This window comes from Hypanus sabinus, chromosome 11 (assembly GCF_030144855.1).
Source record: "Hypanus sabinus isolate sHypSab1 chromosome 11, sHypSab1.hap1, whole genome shotgun sequence".
In the NCBI taxonomy this organism is placed as follows: domain Eukaryota; kingdom Metazoa; phylum Chordata; class Chondrichthyes; order Myliobatiformes; family Dasyatidae; genus Hypanus; species Hypanus sabinus.
In genome coordinates, this window is record NC_082716.1 from 5,109,038 (window position 1) to 5,128,263 (window position 19,226).

The 19,226-nt window shown below is 42.8% G+C and overlaps 1 protein-coding gene across 1 annotated transcript in view; it reads left to right on the forward strand.

Moving 5' to 3' along the window:
- The window catches only part of syde2 (synapse defective 1, Rho GTPase, homolog 2 (C. elegans)), a 148,517-nt gene that overhangs the window by 96,130 nt on the left and 33,161 nt on the right, over positions 1-19,226 (forward strand). Inside the window, exon 5 of the mRNA XM_059985205.1 lies at positions 4,733-4,914. Coding sequence (XP_059841188.1) covers positions 4,733-4,914 — 182 coding nt within the window. The remainder of the gene's footprint in view (positions 1-4,732; positions 4,915-19,226) is intronic.

Below are 19,226 nucleotides of genomic sequence, written 5' to 3' on the forward strand. Positions count from 1 at the left end.
AAGCTAACAAACAATATCAAGGTGGATTGGAAAAGCTTTTTCAAGTATGTTTAAAAAAAGAGAGAAGAGAGTGGAAATAATGAAATAGTGAAAACACTAGAAAATAAGTCCAGAGAAATAATAATGGGGGACAAGGAGATGGCAGGTGAACTAAATGAATATTTTGCATCAGTCTTCACTGTGGGAGACTCTAGCTGTTTGCAGGTATTGAAGGGTGTGAGGGAAGAGAAGTGAGTGTAGTTACAATTACAAGGGAGAAAGTGCTCAAAAAGCTGAAAGACCTAAAGGTGCGTAAGTCACCCGAACCAGAAGAGCTGCACCCTAGGGTTCTGAAACAGGTAGCAGTAGAGATTGTGGAGGCACTAGTAATGATCTTTCAGGAATTATTGAACTCTGGCAATGTTAGGGAGGACTGGAAAATTGCAAGTGTCTTTCGACTCTTTAAGAAACGAGGAAGGCAGCAGAAAGGAAATTATTGACCAGTTACCCTGACCTCAGTGGTTGGGAAGATGTTGGAGTCAGTTGTTAAGGATGAGCTTATGGAGTACTTGGTGACACAGGACAAGATTGCACAAAGTCATCATGGTTTCCTTGAAGGAAAATCTTGCCCGATGAGCTTGTTGGATTTCTTTTGAGGAGATTACAAGTAGGATAGATAAAGGAGATGCAGTGGATGTTGCATATTTGGACTTTAAGAAGGCCTTTGACAAGGTGCCACACATGAGGCTGCTTACCACTTTAAGGGCCCATGTATGACAGAAAAGTTACTAGCATGGTTAGAGCATTGGCTGATTAGTAGTAGGTGGTAAGTGGGAATAAAAGGAGCCTTTCTGGTTTGCTGCCAGTGATTGGTGGTGTTGGTGTTGGGACTGCTTTTTATGTTGTATATCAATGACTTAGATGATGGATTGTAACATGCTGTAATGGCTTCTCTGTAATGTTTCATTGCTAAGGCTAATGAAATGGCTTCTCTAACGGTTTCTCTGTAGCAATTAAATTTTTTTTGCAATTAAACGATTAAGCTTTATAATTATTTTGACTATATGGTTAATAAAGAAATGAAAAAAAAGGGCCCAATCTTATTAAACAGTCTGTTGTGCAAAGCTGGAGCTCACTGATAAGTCAATTGTTCACCATCGACCTCCTCCGATCGTCGCTGCCCTTCGGACCCCCGCCCAGAGGTCTACCAACTCTCTCCATTCGTGTTTCTCCCCTCATCACTCCCCAGCAAAAGCCTGTGGAAAAATCTCCTTCCAGATTCACAGGACAGAGCAGCAAAATCCTGATTGGCTAACATGCATACCACAGTCTAGTTATCTCCAGCTATAACCCAAACATTGCTGCTACAGAAACTGTTACCTCAGCAGTGATCATTACAGAGAAACCATTTCATTAGCCTTAGCAGTGAAAAATTACAGAGAAGCCATTACAGCACGTTACAGAGTAGATGACTTTGTTGCAGGTGATGCGAAGTTTGGAGGGGCAGGTAGTGTTGAGGGACAGGAAGGCTCCAGAAGGGCTTAGATTAGGAGAATGGGCAAGAAAGTGCTAAATGAAATACAATATTGGAAAATGCACGATCATGCACTTCAATAGTAGAAATAAATGTGCAGGCTATTTTCTAATGAGGAGAAAATCCAAAAAATCTGATGCAAAGGGACTTGGGAGACCTTTTGCAGAACACCCTAAAGGTTAACTTGCAGGTAGAGTCAGTGGTGAGAAAGGCAAACGCAATGTCAGCATTCATTTCAAGAGGTCTAGAATACAAGAGTAGGCTTGTGATGCAGAGGATTTATGAGGCACAGGTGAGGCCTCACCTTGAGTATCGTGAACAGTGTTGGACTCCTTTATGTAAGAAAAGATGAGCTGGCATTGGAGAGGGTTCAGAGGAGGTTCACAAGGATTCCAGGAATTGCAAGGGTTATACAAGGAATGTTTGATAGCTCTGGCACTGAACTTGCTGGAATTTAGAAGGATAGGGGGGAATCTCATTGAAATCTTTTAAATGTTGAAATACCTAGAAAGAATAGATGTGGAAAGGATATTTCCAATGGTAGGGGAGTCTAGGACAAGAGGGCACAGCTCCCGGTTAGAGGAGCATCCATTTAAAACAGAGATACAGAGAAATTTAGCCAGAGAGTGGTGAATTTGTGGAATTTGTTACCACAGTTGGCTGTGGAGGCCAGATTGTTGGGTGTATTTAAGGCAGAGATTGATACGTTCTTGATTGGCCACGCCATCAAAGATTATGGAGAGAAGGCTGGGGAGTGGGGCTGAGGAGGGGAAAAAAGATCAAACATGATTGAATGGTGGAGCAGTCACGAAGGGTCAAATGGCTTAATTTCTGCTTCTATGTTTTGTCGTCTTATGGTCCTGTGTAGTTGAAATGACATTTAACAATCTTCACTTGACTTGATTGTTAATGGGAATGTCTATGGATCTTGGCCTGAAACATTGGCTGTTACTCTTTTCCATCAATGCTCCCTGGCCTGCTGAGTTTCTCCAGCATTTTTTGTGTGCTCTTGTCAATCTCTTTGTGTTTGAAACCTTGCTACAATGATTTTTTACAATCTTGAGTACATTTGCATAAAATGGAAATCTAACAGCACTTCAATCTCTTTTTCTTGTTTAATTTTTACCCCACTTTTTAAAAAAAATCAACACTGGCTTCTCATTGTCTCCCTGAACTCGGCACTTTTTATTTGAAAACTCTGAGAATGCATTGTAGCTTGTTATCTGTTCACCAACTAGAGCCCAGTCTTGATCCTTCTGCTTGTGAATGTTTAACAGGTTGTCCTCGTGAAACATCAGCTGGTGACCTCTTAGTGATCTGGAGAGCTGAGGTCAATTGTTGTGACAAGTGGAGTGAGCTAGGGTTTCTCTCATTGGAGTGAAGGAGGATGAGAGCTGATTTGATAGAGATGTACAAAATAAGAGGGGTAGATAGAGCAGACAGCCGGATGGTGGAAATGGCTAGAACAAAACACAGTTTTAAGATTATTGGATGAAAGTATAGGGGGGAATGTCAGGGTTTTTTTAGAGTGGTGGGTGTGTAGAACACTTTGTCAGGGTGAGGCGATAAATTGGGGACATTTAAGAGGCTCTTGGATTGCCACATGGATTATAGACACATGGAGAGTTAGATTGACCTTGGAATAGGCTAAAATCTCGATACAACATTGGGGCTGAAGAACCTGTGCTGTGCTGTAATGTTCTATGTTCTACTCTCTCGCTTAGCACTGGGAAACAAATCTCGACCCTGGTATGTAATAAATTTCATTTGTACAATGCAATTGCTAGTTGTCATAAATGTTAATGCAATTTAACTTTTAAAATTCAAAGCCCTTCTCTTCAACTCTGTTACAAACCTAATGGTCCTTTCATTGTCAGTTCCATGCCTTCACATAGACATTGTTTCTTACTGAATTATGTTATCCAGTGTAATTAAAAATGTCTATTTCTACATACTGGCCCCACAATTGGCATCAGCCCAGACATCATGCTGAAAAACGCCTTCTTCAAAGAAGTACTTGTTATCCTACCTTATCTTCCCTTTCCACACACACACTCTACCCCACCCTTCAAAAGCTACTGCTTTAACATAGAATTTCGTCAAATCTGTTAAATCATCATTTTTCAGTTTCCATCTTTATAACTTAACATGAAATAATTTACTGCCTGAAAGATGCTATAATAATGCAAGCCAAAAAACATGAAGTTCTGCTGTAGTCCAGACTTTGAATTTCCCAAGCTCGACGCTTAACCCAGCACGGATGGAAAGTGTGCTGGGGGTGGGGGGGGGGGGGGGTGGTGGCCCGACTTGGATTCAAACTCAGGAGACTTCGCTCCGGAGTCCAGCACTGATGCCATTGCACCACAAGCTGGCTGGCCTGCTTTATGGTTTTGGACTATGATATAGAAAATGTTGGGAACCCCTGGTCTATGGAGGGGAATTACCAGTCAGTGTTTCTTGCCAAGGCCCTTTATCAGGACTGGAAATAAAAGTGGAAGAAACCAAAATAAGAAGGTGAGGGGAGAGGAAGGAGTACAAGTTGGCAGATGATGGGTGAGACCAGGTGTGTGGGGGAGGGGTGATGAAGTATGAAGATGGGAGGTGATAGGTGGCTAAGTAAGAAGGAATCTGATAAGAGAGGAGAGTGAATAGGAGAAAGGGAAGGAGGGGGCACCAGAGGGAGGTCTCTATTATGTTTGGTCCATTGTGATTTGTTTAAATGAAATGTTTTTAAAGGTGTTCCTGGTTTTGATCAGCATTAACATTGGCCAATCCATCTTACTCTTTCGCATAGTCATCTGTTTCTTTTTCCAGCTCAACAGCAGAAAATAATTTTGGAAAACCAGTTCAAAGTAAATTTATTATCAAAGTACATATATGTCACCATATACAAACTTGTGATTCATTTTCTTGTGGGCATTCACAGTAGAATAAAGAAATAGAGTTGAGTCAACAAAAAAAGACACAACAAAAACTGACAAAACAACCAATGGGCAAAAGAAGACAAACTTTACAAATCACGTTCAGGTTCAGGAATTCCTCAACCATCAGGATCTTGATCAGGATTAACTTCACTCATCCCGTTGCTGAACTGTTCTGAAAACCATAAAGTAATACATAAATAATAGTTTATCTATTACTGTTTTTTGTCATTCCTAGGAGTTAAACAGATACAAGGTAAATGGTCACATTGATTTCTGTTTTGTTTTGCTTGTCCAGGTGTTCTCAAGGATTACCTAAGGGAACTGCCATCACCACTGATAACGAAGCAGCTATATGATGCTGTTTTGGTTGCCATGGCTAAGCAACCCCTCAAGATTACCTCTTCTGGGTGTGAGAATGACCTGAGTGACTGTGAGTACACAGCCAGTCTCCTGGACTGCCTGCCAGAAGTGGAGAGGGTAAGCTTAACATAATCCTGCTTTTAACATGAAATTCATCATCTGTAGATTAGGGGTTAACAAAAAGCATTCAATTGTTGTCATGCAGTCATGGTATATCACCAGGCTCATGCAGCAAACATACAATATTCAACATTCAAAATAAATTTATTATCAAAGTTCATATACGTCACCATATACATCCCTGGGATTCATTTCCTTGTGGGCTTTCACAGTAAATAAGTCACAATTAGCTTTATTTGTCACGTGTACACCAAAATGTGTAGTGAAATGTGTTTTGTATCAAACCAGTGAGGATTTGTGCTGGGCAGCCTGCAGTTTCACCATGCTTCTGGTGCCCACGTAGCATGCCCACAGCTCTCTAAGGCTAACATGTCATCTTTGGAATGTGAGAGAAATGCAGACCACCTGGAGGAAATGCACTCTTCTCACCTGCCCATCTTCTCCCTCTGGTGTCCCTCCTCCTTTCTTTTCTCCCATAGTCCACTGTCTTCTTACAAGATTTCTACTTCAGTCCTGTGCAGAAAGAGCATAAGACAATAAAACATAGGTGCAGAATTAGGCCATTAAGTCTGCTCCATCATTCTATCATGGCTGATTTATGACCCCTCTCAATCCTATTATTTTGTCTTCTTCCTGTAACCTGATTAATCAAGAACCTATCAATCTCCGCCTCAAATATACCAAGTGACTTGTGCAGCAGTCTATGGCAATGAACTCTACAGATTCATTACCCTCTGGCTGAAGAAATTTTTCTTCATTTGTTCTAAATGGACATCCCTCTATTCTGAGGCTGTGCCCTCTGGTATGAGATTTGCCACTATAGGAATTACCTTCTCTACATCAACTCCAAGTGGTGCAAGTGAGCTCAATTTCAACATTTAAGAGAAGTTTGAATAGCTACATGGATGTTAGGGTATGGATGGCTCTGGCCCTATGCAGGTTCATGGGAGTAGGCAGTTTAAGTGGTTTGGCACAGAATTCGTAGACCAAAGTTCCTGTTTTGGAACTGTACTTTTCTATCACTCAATATCAAAAAGCTATGTTGTAGGCATTTTCCCCCTCTACTTGCATATTAAAATCCCCCATGACTATTGCAACATTGCCCTTTTTACCTGCCTTTTCTATCTCCCGTTGTAATTTGTAGCCCACATCCTGGGTTTTGTTCAGAGGCCTGTGTATAACTTCCATCAAGGTCTTTTTACCCTTGCAGTTTCTTAACTCTACCCACAAGGATTCTACATCTTCCGATCCCATGAGACCTCTTTAAAATGATTTGATGTTATTTTTTTTTTACCAACAGAGCTACCCCATCCCCTCCACCTACTTGCCTAACTTTTTGATACAATGTGTATCCTTGGATGTGAAGCTCCCAATTATGATCTTCTTCCAGTCACAGTTCCCAAAATATTATACATGCCAATCTCTAACTGTGCTACAAGATCATCTACCTTATTCCATATACTGCATGCATTCAGATATAACAGCTTCAGTCTTGTCACAAACAAGAGAAAATTTACAGATGCTGGAAATCCAAGCAACACACACAAAATGCTGAAGGGTTTCAACTCGAAACGTTGACTATACTCTTTTTTTCCATAGATGCTGCCTAGCCTACTGAGTGCCTCCAGTCCTGTATTCATCACCCTTATTGATTTTGGCACAATGTTACTTTTCAGTTCATCCATTGACTGCAGTTTTGCCCTTTTGTTTGCCTTTCCTTCCTCACAGTCTCATTACACTGCCACCCCAACCACCCCATCCTTAGCCATATCTTTCCAGTTCCCATCCTCTGCTAAGTAAGTTTAACCCCTTTTGAACGACTCAAGCAAACCTGCCTGCAAGGATGTAGTAGGGTACATCGTAACAAGCTGCATCATTGCACGGTACGCAAACTGTACTGCAATAGTCGGGAAGGCTTTACAACAGTTAGTCAAAACTGCCCAATGTATCACTAGCACCCATCTACCCACCATCAAGGACATATTGTATATGTAAAATGGTGCCAGATAAAGGCCAGCAATATCATAAACAATCACCCTGCTCATGGACTTTGTCCAAATCCTATCAGGGAGAAGACTGTGTAGCATGCACGCCAGGCTACACCAGGACCACCAGATTCAAAAACAGTTATTTTCCCAAGCAGTAAGGCAGATCAACACCTCCACCCACTAACTCATCCATCCATACCCCCAACCACCACTACTTTATCATTTCCTGTCAATCTCCTTTTGTTCAGACACTCCTGTGCATAGCGTCACTACAATCAATCTATCTATACTTGCTATCATATGTACTTACATTTATGGTAATTTTTATTGTGTATTTTATCTTGTAGTATTTTTATTTGTGCTGCTTTGGATCTGGAGTAACAATTCTTAGAAATTGTGTACTGGAAATAACATTAAACAACCTTGAAACGTGTTAAATTTGGTTTTGAAACAGGGCTAATGATTCAAATACCTTGCAGTTACATTGTGTTTTCGACTGAAGGCTTGTCAGATGGCTAGTTTCCAAGACCACTATCAAATGAACTTGCAATGATTAAAGTTTTATCACATGTTATTGTCAAAACACTGAGTAGTTTACTAATATCTGACTATACAGTATATGTCTTATGATAAGCATTACTAAAATGTTCACTTGCAGAGAGAGGTGAAAGATGATGGGAATACGAATTTAACTCCTTGATTTCATATCACCATACTCTGTTATGCTTTGCTCATTTCAGTGCTGAACCTGGCTCCGCGCCTGTAGCTTGCATGGGGCTCCTGGATCAGCTGCAGCACTGAACTGGATTTGTGGCTGTGGACTTGTCTTTGGGTTTTGCAGTTTATGCTCTGGACTTTTTGTTTACTTATTGTGGAATTTTTTTCTTTCCTTTTCTTACATTGGATGTAAAGTGGGGTTTTTGTGGATTCTATCTGTTTTGTGGCTCCTTTCAAGAAGATTAATCTCAAGGTTCGCTATGGTAAACATACTTTGAAAATAAATGTACTTTAAACTTAGAGCAATTCTGTAAAATGTTAAGTGCACCATAGCACCCTCTAAATTTGGCAATTACATTGTGACTCGAGGTATTTTATTTCTTTAACTTGAAGACATTTTGCAGTCAAATATTAGAAGCATGGATATGAACCACTGCAAGTTTCACCAGAGCTGATTGTTCTTAAAATGCAGCGACTTGAGCTTTTCCATTTTACTGTTGTCAATGTCTAGACAGGGTGGTTGTAAAGAAGTTGTTTCCTATAGTAGCAGAGACTCGGACTAGAGTGCACAACCTCAGAATAGAGGAACGTCCCTTTAAAAAAGAGGTTATTTCTATAGCCAGAAGGTGGTGAGTTTGTGGAATTCATTGCCACAAAGGGCTGTAGAGACTGTTAAAACAGAGGTTGATAGATTCTTGATCAGTAAGGGCATCAAAGGTTATAGGGAAAAGGCAGAAAAATTGGGTTGAGAGGGAAAATAAATCGGTCATGATGGTATATAGAGCAGATTCATTGAACTAGTTGGCCTAGTTTTGCTCCAGTGTCTTATGTCTAACTTCCTTCCACTGAATTATTTAATTGTTCCAACTAATACTTTTCAATTGCTTAATTTTGCAATGGTGCCATTAAGTTTGGTATTCTTTGAACCTGGGAACAGTATTTGAATTTTAAACTGAGTGATCAAGCTGAGGACAAGCCCTGTCTTCTAATCATTCCTCTTTGCTTGTCAGACAGTGTAGTGCGGTTGTGTAGTAGTTAGCTCAATCACTTTACAGCATTGGTTATCATTTATTAAGGTTTGATTCCCACCACTGCCTATATGTTTTACTGTGATCAAATGGGTTTCCTCCGGTGCTCCAGTTTCCCCCCACATTCCAAAAACATACGGGTTAGAAATGTTCCTCTAAATGACTCCACTACAGTTATTGCACTGGCACTTACACAACAGTTTGTAAAATTACCCAGTGTATAATGGTCATAAAATACAGAACACATCCGGTCTACTGTCATAATCAACATTGATATAGAAGCCATTCACAGTTCAAAGTAAATTTATTATCAAAGTACACTTTGACCCCTTTTCTTGCAGGCATTCACAGTAAATAAAAAACAATTTAAAAAATGAACAAAATAATAATAAATATCAAGAACACGAATGAAGAGTCCTTGAAAGTGGGTCCGTAGGTTGTGCGAACAGTTCAGTAATGGGATGAATGACATTATCCTTCTGATTCAGGAGCCTGATAGTTGACGGGTAGTAGCTGTTCTTGAACCCTGGTAGTGTGGGTTGTGAGTCTTCTATACCACCTTCCTGATGGCAGCAGTGAGAGGAGAGCATGGCCTGTATGGTGGTAGGGGCAGGGATTGGTCCTTGATGACATACGCTGCTTTCCTGCCACAGCGCTCCTTGTAGATGTTCTAATTTGGGGGAGGGATTTACCCTTGATAGACTGGGCTGTATCTACCTCTTTTTGTAGTCTTTGCCATTCAAGTGCATTGGTGTATCCATTGCAAGCTCTGATGCAACCAGTCAATATACTTTTCACCACACATCTATAGAAGTTTGTCAGTTTCAAGTGATATGCCAAATCTTCATAAAAGTTGAAGAAAGTAGAGGTGCTGCTGTGCTTTGTTAAGGGCATTTGCGTGCTGGATCTAAGACAGATCCTTTAAAATGATAACAGAGGAATTTAAAATTCCTGATTTTCTTCACCATTCAATTGTCTACAGCATTAAATGGTACACACTCATACCAATCAATTACGGTCTAGTTGTGGTTTGTGAGGACCGTCCAGAGCCTATCATAGCCATGATTCAAACCTGAACTAAATAGCTCAAATCTGAATCAGATTTAATATCACCATCTTATATGACATGAAATTGTTGTTTTGTAGCTTCAGTACAGTGCAAAGACATTGTTAGTTTTCTGCTGTATCCAGCAGTGACCTGTGTGGAAAAGCTGTTGCACTGGGACGTCCACTTTCATGACCTTGGAAGTCCAGATCCAATACAATAGTCTTCACAAACTAAGGCCTGTCTTGGTTGTAGTGGATGACTAGGACTACATCTGTGCCTTGTCATTCCCTTCGCTCTTCACAGAGCATTGCAGAACCACCTTCCTGGCCAATAGATTTCATCTGCCTAATGCACTGGAGCTAACTTCACATGCTAGGACAAGCAGGTCCCTATCTCATTGGGGTATGAGGCTGGCTGGCTACCCTCACCTGATTTAGCCTACCTGTTGAATCAGTGAACCGAGCTGTGGCTGCTGCTGCATGCAAATAGCTACTTGGAGCCACAAGTGAGAGATGAGTGTCCAGTGAGTACCAAAGATAACTGAGCGGCCCCAGAATGGACTAGACAAACCCCTTCACCTGAGGTGCTACCCCTCTCTGGAAGCTGTACCTGAGTGTAAAGATGTAAATTTACTACAAAATAACAAATAATGCCTATAAAAAGTATTCACCTTGCCCTGGAAGTTTTCTTGTTTTATTGTTTTACAACATTGAATCACAGTGGATTTAATTTGGCTTTTTTGACACAGAAAAGACTTGTGTCAAAGTGAAAACAAATTTCTACAAGTTGGGCTAAATTTATTACAGTTATTAAACACAATAGTTGTTTGCATAATTACTCACCCCCGTCAAGTCAGTAGATGCAGCTTTGGCAGCAATTATAGCCTTGAGTCTGTGTGGATAGGTCTCTATCAGCTTTGCACATCTGGATACTGCAATTTTTCCCCATTCTTCTTTACAAAACTGCTTAAGCTGTGTCAGTTTGTATGGGGATCAAGAGTGAACACACCTTTTTAAGTCCAGACACAAATCCTCAATTGGATTGAGGTCTGGACTCTGACTTGTCCACTCTAGGACATTAACTTTTGCTTTTAAGCTGTTCTTGTGTAGCTTTGGCTTTATGCTTGGGCTCATTGTCTTGCTGGAAAACAAATCTTTTCCCAAGTTGAAGTTTACTTGCAGACTGCATCAGGATTTCCTCCAGGATTTCCCTGTACTTTGCTACATTCATTTTACTTTAAGACCAGAAAACAGGGGAGCAGAATTAGGCCATTCAGCCCACCGAGTCTGCTCCACCATTCCATCTTAGCTGATCCTGGATCCCAATCAACCCCGTACACTTGCCTTTTCACCATATTCTTTGATGCCCTAACCGATCAGGAAACAATCCACTTCTGATCACAAACAAGAGAAATTCTGCAGACATTGAAAATCCAAGCCATACACAAAATGCAGGAGAAACTCAGCAGACCAGGCAGTGTCTGTGGAAAAGAGTACAGTCGATGTTTCAGGCTGAGGCCCTTCAGCAGGACTGGAGAAAAAAAAAAGAGTAGATTTAGAAGGTGACGGGGAAGGAAGAGATACACAAGGTGATGGGTGAAACTGGAAGGTGGAGGGATGAAGTAAAGAGCTGGCAAGTTGATTGAGGAAAGAGATACAGGACTGGAGAAGGGGGAATCTAATTGGAGAAGATAAGGCCATGGAAGAAAGAAAAGGAGAGGGAGGAACACCAGAGGGAGATGACACGGGCTGGTAAGGAGATAAGGTGAGAGATGGAAAAGGGCAAACACAGGGAAATCTGCAGATGCTGGAAATTCAAGCATCATACACAAAATGCTGGTGGAACACAGTAGGCCAGGCAGCATCTATAGGAAGAAGCACAGTCGACGTTTCAGGCTGAGATGTCAACTGTACTTCTTCCTATAGATGCCGCCTGGCCTGCTGCATTCCACCAGAATTTTGTGTGTGTTATTAGATGGAAAAGGGAATGGGGAATGGTGAAGGGGGGGAAGCATTACTGGAAATTCGAGAAATCGATGTTCATGACATCAGGTTGGAAGCTACCCAGACGGAATATAAGGTGTTGTTCCTTCAACCTGAGTGTGGCCTCAGTGTGACAGTAGAGGAGGCCATGGATTGACATATCAGAGAAACATAGAAATCTACAGCACATTTCAGACCCTTCGGCCCACAATGTTGTGCAGAGCATGTAACCTACTCTAGAAACTGCATATAATTTCCCTACCACATAGCCCTTTATTTTCCTAAGCTCCATGTACCTATCTAAGGGTCTTGTAAAAGACCCTATTGCATCCGCCTCTAACACCTTTGTTGGCAGTGCATTCCACGCACCCACCACTCTGTGTGGAAAAACTTACCTCTGACATCCCCTTGTACCTGCTTCCAAGCACCTTAAAACTATACTCCCTCTTGTTAGCCATTTTAGCTTTGGGAAAAAGGTTCCGGCTATCCACACGGTCAATGCCTCTCATTATCTTGTTCACTTCAATCACTTATACACTTGTATCGGAATATGAATGTGAAGTGGAATTAAAATGAATGGCCATTGGGAGAGCCCGTTTCTTCTGGCAGATGGAGTGTAGATGCACGGTGAAGCAATCTCCCGACCTACGTTGGGGTCTCACTGAAAAATGCACGGGGACCAGTATATGACCCCAACAGACTCTCAGGTGAATTGTCACCTCACCTGGAAGGACTGTTTGGAGTCCTGAATGGTAGTGAGGGAGAAGGTGTCTGGACAGGTGTAGCAGTCGTTCCACTTGAGAGGATGAGCTGGGAGGGACAAAAAGACAACGGTGTCACATAGTAAAGCAGAAAATTGTGGGGGGTGGGGGGGAGGGAAAGATTATGTGATGGTGGGATCCTGTTGGAGATGGCACCTTCTGCATTAAATATACACCAGACTTGGCCTCCACCACAGTCTGAGGCAGAGCATTCCACAGATTCAGTTCTCTCTGGCTAGAAAAATACCTCCTTACCTCTGTTCTAAAAGGTGGCCCCTCAATTTTGAGGCTGTGCTCTCTAGGTCTGGGTACCCCACCATAGGAAACATCCTCTCCACATCCACCCTATCTAGGTCTTTCAACATTCGGTAGGTTTCAATGAGATTCCCCCCCCCCCCCACATTCTTCTAAATTCCAGACAGTACAGGCCCAAAGCTGCCAAACGCTCCTTATATGTTAACCCCTCATTTCCAAAATCATCCTCGTGAACCTCCTCTGGACTCACCAATGACAATGCATCCTTTCTGAAACGAGGGGCCCAAAACTGTTGACAATAGTGGCCTGACTAGTGTCTTATAAATGCTCAACATTATCACCTTCTATATTCTATTCCCCTAGAAATAAATGCCAACATTGCATTTGCTTTCTTTACCACAGACTCAACCAGTAAAGTAACCTTCCGGGAGTCTTGCATGAGGACTTTCAAGTCCCTCTACAACTCTGATATTTGAACCCTCTCCTCTTTTAGATAAGAGTCTGCACTATACAGGCCTGTTCCAGAAAACCAGGTATGAATTGCAGAGGGCTATTTCAAGGGCAAAGAGACAATTTCGAAGGAGATTGGAGGCGACATTGGGTGCATGACAACTCTGACAGGGTCTGCGAGACTTTACTTCCTACAAAGCAAAACCAATAGCATGAATGGCAGCGATGCCTCACTACCAGATGAACTCAATGCCTTCTATGCACACATTGAAAGGGAGAACACTACTACAGCTGTGAAGATCCCTGCTGCACCTGATGACCCTGTGATCTTTACCTCAGAGGCTGATGTTAGGCTGCCTTTAAAGAGAGTGAACCTTCACAAGACGGAAGGTCCTGACGGAGTACCTGGTAAGGCTCTGAATACCTGTGCCAACCAACTAATGGGAGTATTCAAGGACATTTTCAACCTCTCACTGCAATGGGTGGAAGTTCCCACTTGCTTCAAAAAGGCAACATTTATACCAGTGCCTAAGAAGAATAATGTGAACTGCCTTAATGACTATCGCCCGGTAGCTCTCTTATCGACAGTGATGAAATGCTTTGAGAGGTAGGTCATGACTAGACTAAGCTCCTGCCTCTGCAAAGACTTGGACCCATTGCAATTTGCCTATTACCACAATAGGTCAATGGCAGATGCAATCTCAATGGCTCTCCACATGGCTTTAGACCACCTAGACAACACAAACACCTACATCAAGATGACTATAGCTCAGCATTTAATTCCATCATTCCCACAATCCTGATTGAGAAGTTGCAGAACCTGGGCCCCTGTACTTTCCCAACCACTGAGGTTAGGCTAACTGGCCTAAATTTCATTCTTTTGCCTTCCTTACTTAGTGTGGAGTGACATTTGCATCTTCCAGTAGCCCCCCCACCACCCCCAATAAGATCTGGGCTATTACACAACACCCATTCTACAATAACCTTTTACCTTCACAAGCCTGCTGCTGTGAAGCATCCCCACAGCATGATGCAGCCACCACCATGCTTCACAGTAGGGATGGTGTGTTTTTGATATGTGCAGTGTTTGGCTTATGTAACCCCCTGGGTCGCCTCAGGCTCGCTCAGCTCGTTCTCGTCTAGGGGGAGCAGCCTTCGGCCCCGCCAAACTGGGTAATCAGCTGGTGTGGATGCTGTGTGATGTCCCCGCCTCACCCAAAAACAGACAGTACACCATATGCGATTAAATGAGTACAATTTATAAAGGTTACTATAACTAAGTGATTAATAACGATACAGTATATATGAAGAGAAAATTAAAGAAAAGGCGCCAAACTTATCAAAGTTCAGTCTGTTTAGTGCACTCGTTGGAGCTCAATCAACGAACCAATCGACCCATCCGGCCGTCGCACCTGGGACCACCCCGGTGGTCTTACGAGCAGTCCAGCACACGTCCACCTTCCTCGGCCTCTCCCAAAAAAACCCGCGAAAACCCCTCCCCCAAGTTCCCAGCATCAGAAGACACAATGACATTCCCCATTGATTAACAAATGAATACAATTACCATATCAGCCATTCTAAAGTGAAACAACGGCTAGAGAAACACTTATCCGACAAAGAAACATTCCTACTTGTAACAAACCGAAGAGGCCATTTTGAGTAACATACCCATTGTACATTCTCTCCCCACCAGCAAATGTCATGCCCTCATGGCATTACTAGAGGTCCCCAAAGCTTCTTGCAACACACAAAACCCAACCCAGGTGCAGAAAGCAGTGACATAACTACCCAGAGCAGTAGAAATCACACTCGGTTCTCCCGGTACCACATATGTCAACCGCTCCGGGGGGCGCCTAATCCTCTGAGATCTCCATACCCCTTCTGCCCCACTGGGCTCCCTCGTCACCTGCGAACCCACTGTCTCGGACACCCCAGGTCTACCTGACAGACCCGCACCTCCTTCCTCACAGGGGTCCTCCCTCACCCGAGATCTCTCCGGCTCACGCTCGGGTTCCACCCTCTCTCCCACCAATGTAGGCTGCCTCTCCATCTGACCCTCAAGACCTTCCCTCCTCTCACCCAATTCAGTATGGGAAGGGCCAGGAGCCTCCTCTCCTGGTACTGGAGCACCAGCGAATGGGAACAGGACCCACTCATCTGAGTCGTCCTCCTCTGAATCGGTAGCCATTCCCGGGTGAGGGACCCGTCCCCGCTCTTCAGCAGCGGGCTCTTCCCGTTCTCCGCGCCCTCACAGAGTCCTTGTACTGGGCGTAACCTCCCACTCGGGCTCCTTATCCACCTGCACCGCTTGACCCAGTGGCAGCAGGTGATTCCTATGGAGTACCTTGATAGGCCCTTTTCCATCCTCGGGTTTCACCCGGTAAACTGGCAGGTTCGGCATCTGCCTCTCTATTACATAGGGGCTGGCCGCCCATCGATCTGCCAACTTGTGCTTACCAGGGAGTCCCAAATTCCGTAAAAGGACCCGGTCGCCCGGTAATAATTGTACAAACTTCACCTTTCGATCATACCGCATCTTATTCCTCTGAGTTTGTTTGGTAGCCGCCACCTCAGCCAACTCGTACGCCCGCTGTAACTCCCTCTTCATGTCGGACACGTACTTTAGATGGGACTTCCCGGGAAATTCACCCACTCCACCTCCAAAACACACGTCAATGGGCAACCTCGCTTCCCGCCCAAACATCAGATAATAGGGCGAATACCCTGTAGCATCATTGCGAGTACAATTGTAACAGTGAACCAATTGTCCAATATGACGACTCCACCTGCTTTTCTGCCCAATCTCCAGCGTCCCGAGCATATCCAACAGGGTCCTGTTGAATCTCTCTGGCTGAGGATCTCCCTGTGGGTGGTAAGGAGTAGTCCTGGATTTCTCAACCCCAAGCATAGTCAGTAATTCCTGGATAAGGTGGCTCTCAAAGTCCCGCCCCTGATGGCGTCCTCTCTCTCGACCCCCTCGCGCCGATCTGCCCAAAAGCCCGTCAACAAAAGCTTACAGACTCAGAAGAAAGAACATTAATCCCCATTTGGTTTACAAAGGAATACCATTCTCGTTATCAGTAAATTAGCATTCCTGCTAGTTAACAAAAGGAAGAAACCCTCTTTACACTTATATTAAACATAATATTTAGTCTGATGGTCAAAAAGCTCAACCACCTTCCAGCTGACTTCAGAGACTCCCACATGCCTTCTGGCAGACTCTAACTGAGATTTCATGTGAGATTTTTTCAATAGTGGCTTTCTCTTTGCTGTTCTCCCATAAGGCAGCAACTGCTGAAACACCTGGGCATCTTCTATCTCAGCCACGCATACAACTCCTCCAGAGTTGTCATGGGTCTCCTGGTGACCTCCCTCACTCATCCCCTTGTTACATGGTCATTCAATTTTTGAGGATGGCCTGCTCTAGGCAGATTTACAGCAATGCCATATTCTTTCAATTTCTTGATGATTGACCTAACTGTACTCCAAGGGATATTTAGTGACTTGGGAATTTTCTCGTATCCATCTCCTGACTTGTGTTTGTCGATAACCTTTTTGTGGAGTTGCTTGGAGTGTTCTTTTATCTTCATGGTGTGGTTTTGCCAGGATACTGACTCACCAGCAGTTGGACGTTCCAGATACAGGTGTATTTTTACTACAGTCAATTGAAACGCCTTGATTGCACGCAGGTGATCTCCATTTTGCTAATTATGTGTATGTGACTTCTAAAACTGATTGGCTGACCAGTTATTTGATATGTCATATTAAAGGGGGTGAATGTTTATGCAATCAATTATATAGTGCTTTATATTTGTAATTAATTTAGATCACTTTGTAGTGATCTGCTTTCACTTTGACACAGAAGTCTTGTTTTGTTGAGCAGTGTCAAAAAAGCTAAATTAAAGCCACTATGATTTAGTGTTGTAAAACAATAAAGCATGAAAACTTCCAGGGGAAGAATGAATACTTTTTGTAGGCACTGTAAATAGTATAAAAATGTAACATCTCAGGTAGGCAATGTGGTCAGAGTAGATGTTGGACTATTGATCTATGATTTGTTCCTAATGTCTCTAGCTCAGTCCATCTTTGCTTGACTAGACATCAATTGTGTAGAGTTGTTTTCTTTTGCTGGAGTTGATAGATTAAGGATCAAGGATTAACTTTCTTCAAAATGTACATTTACATGTATTGGGAGTTTATAGTTGTGTGTTGGTCAGAGTGCAATATGCAACAAAAACACAATATTCAACAATTATAGAGAAAGTGCAGTTTATTCAGATAAATCAGATTGGTAAGCTTCTGTCAGTTGCAGAATTCATTTTATTATAGTTATATAATATTTATAATCCTGATTCATTTTACCAATGAAACATTTTCTTTTCTGGACCCTCTCTAATGCCTTTACATCTTCTATAATGTTGAGACCAGAATTGAACTCAGTACTCCAGGTGAGCTGGGCCAGTGCTTTATAAAGGTTCAGCATGACTTCACTGCTATTTTAAACAGACACACAGAAGAAAGCCCAGAGGTCTTTAAGCCTTATTAACAGCTTTCACAACATGCCACACTCAATGGCTTGTACACACATACTTCAAGTTATCTCTGCTCTTGTAACCCTTTTAAAACAGCCATTCACCACCATGTTCTGTTGACTGTTATTTCAACAACTGTCAACATCAAAGTTTCTTTTATGCCTCTCACTGCTCTCCTTCTGTGGTTTCGACTGAACTCTACTTGTTTTACTGAGATGTACAATGACATCCAAGTGTCCTTACACTGACTATTTACTCTTAGCTCGACTCTGAAGGCCTCCTTCGGTCAAGGTCGACCCTAGATGTTGTGTCCACAGGATACGCAGGACGTTGCGATATGGAGTCTGCCCATGCAGCAGGCTCCCCCTGTCCATGCAACTGATAAATTATAAGGAACGGCAGAGACTGATGCAATCTGGCCCCACTGGTATCACAGGAGTTGTCTGTCAGTGCTGAACTCAATGTTGTACTGCCTTAGGGATTCCAGCTCTGGATTTTTCCTTGGGGCTTACTCCTGAAGCCTTTTTCAGGAGTGCGGATAGCTACAAGACAGCAGAGGTTTGGGATCAGATTTTTCCTTCTAGATGAGTTGCCATCCGTGGCTGATGAACCCCATCTGCCTGGAGTGACTGGTTTTGGTAGTATCCCACCTTTGTCCCTTCTCTTGTCAGTAGAAAAGGTTCTGCTGGGTTTAGTAACAACGCCACATGTGAAGGCCAGGAGCTGAACTTGGTTGTCAGAGGCTATTTGAGACGCATGTCATTGGGAGCAATAGAGTAGGTAGTAGGAGCTGATCTCCACTACCCCACCACCCAATAGGAGTCTAAAGAAAAAGGATCTCAGGGTTGTATATGGTAACATGCGTGCTCTGGCAACAAATTTTACCTGAAACTCTGCACTTAGTGCTGCTGAGTTCCTCTCTCCCCACAGATCTGCTCATACTCCTGACTTCCTACTAACAGTAATTAGGTAGCTCTCTTTTACACTGTGTGGATTAATTGAACTGAGAAGATTTATTTCTTTTATATAGAGATATAGCACAGAACAGGTCCCTTCAGCCCAACGAGTTGTGCCACCCAGCAACCCTCCTATTTAGTGCCAGACTAATCACAGGACAATTTACAATGGTTAATTAATCTACTAACCAGTACATCTTTGAACTGTGGGAGGAACCTGGAGCACCCAGAGGAAACCCACTGCACATGGTAAGGAACATACAAACTTTATGTCAGAGAACATTGGATTTGAACTTTGAACTCCAATGACCCAAGCTTTAATAGTGTTGTGCTGCACTACTGTGGTGACCGCCCTGTGGAATACCAAAAGCGCCTTGGTGTAACTACTATGCTTTACTCTTGTCAGCTCAGGTTTTTCACATTCATTTATTTATCACATTTTGTGTTTAACAACCAACACACCCAGGGATGTGCTGGGAAGAGCCTGCAAGAGTCACCACATATTCTGGCATCAACATATTAAACCCGCCATGCTCAGCAGAACAACACAGAACACAACAAAACAGAGCATACCAAGTAACAAAACAAAACC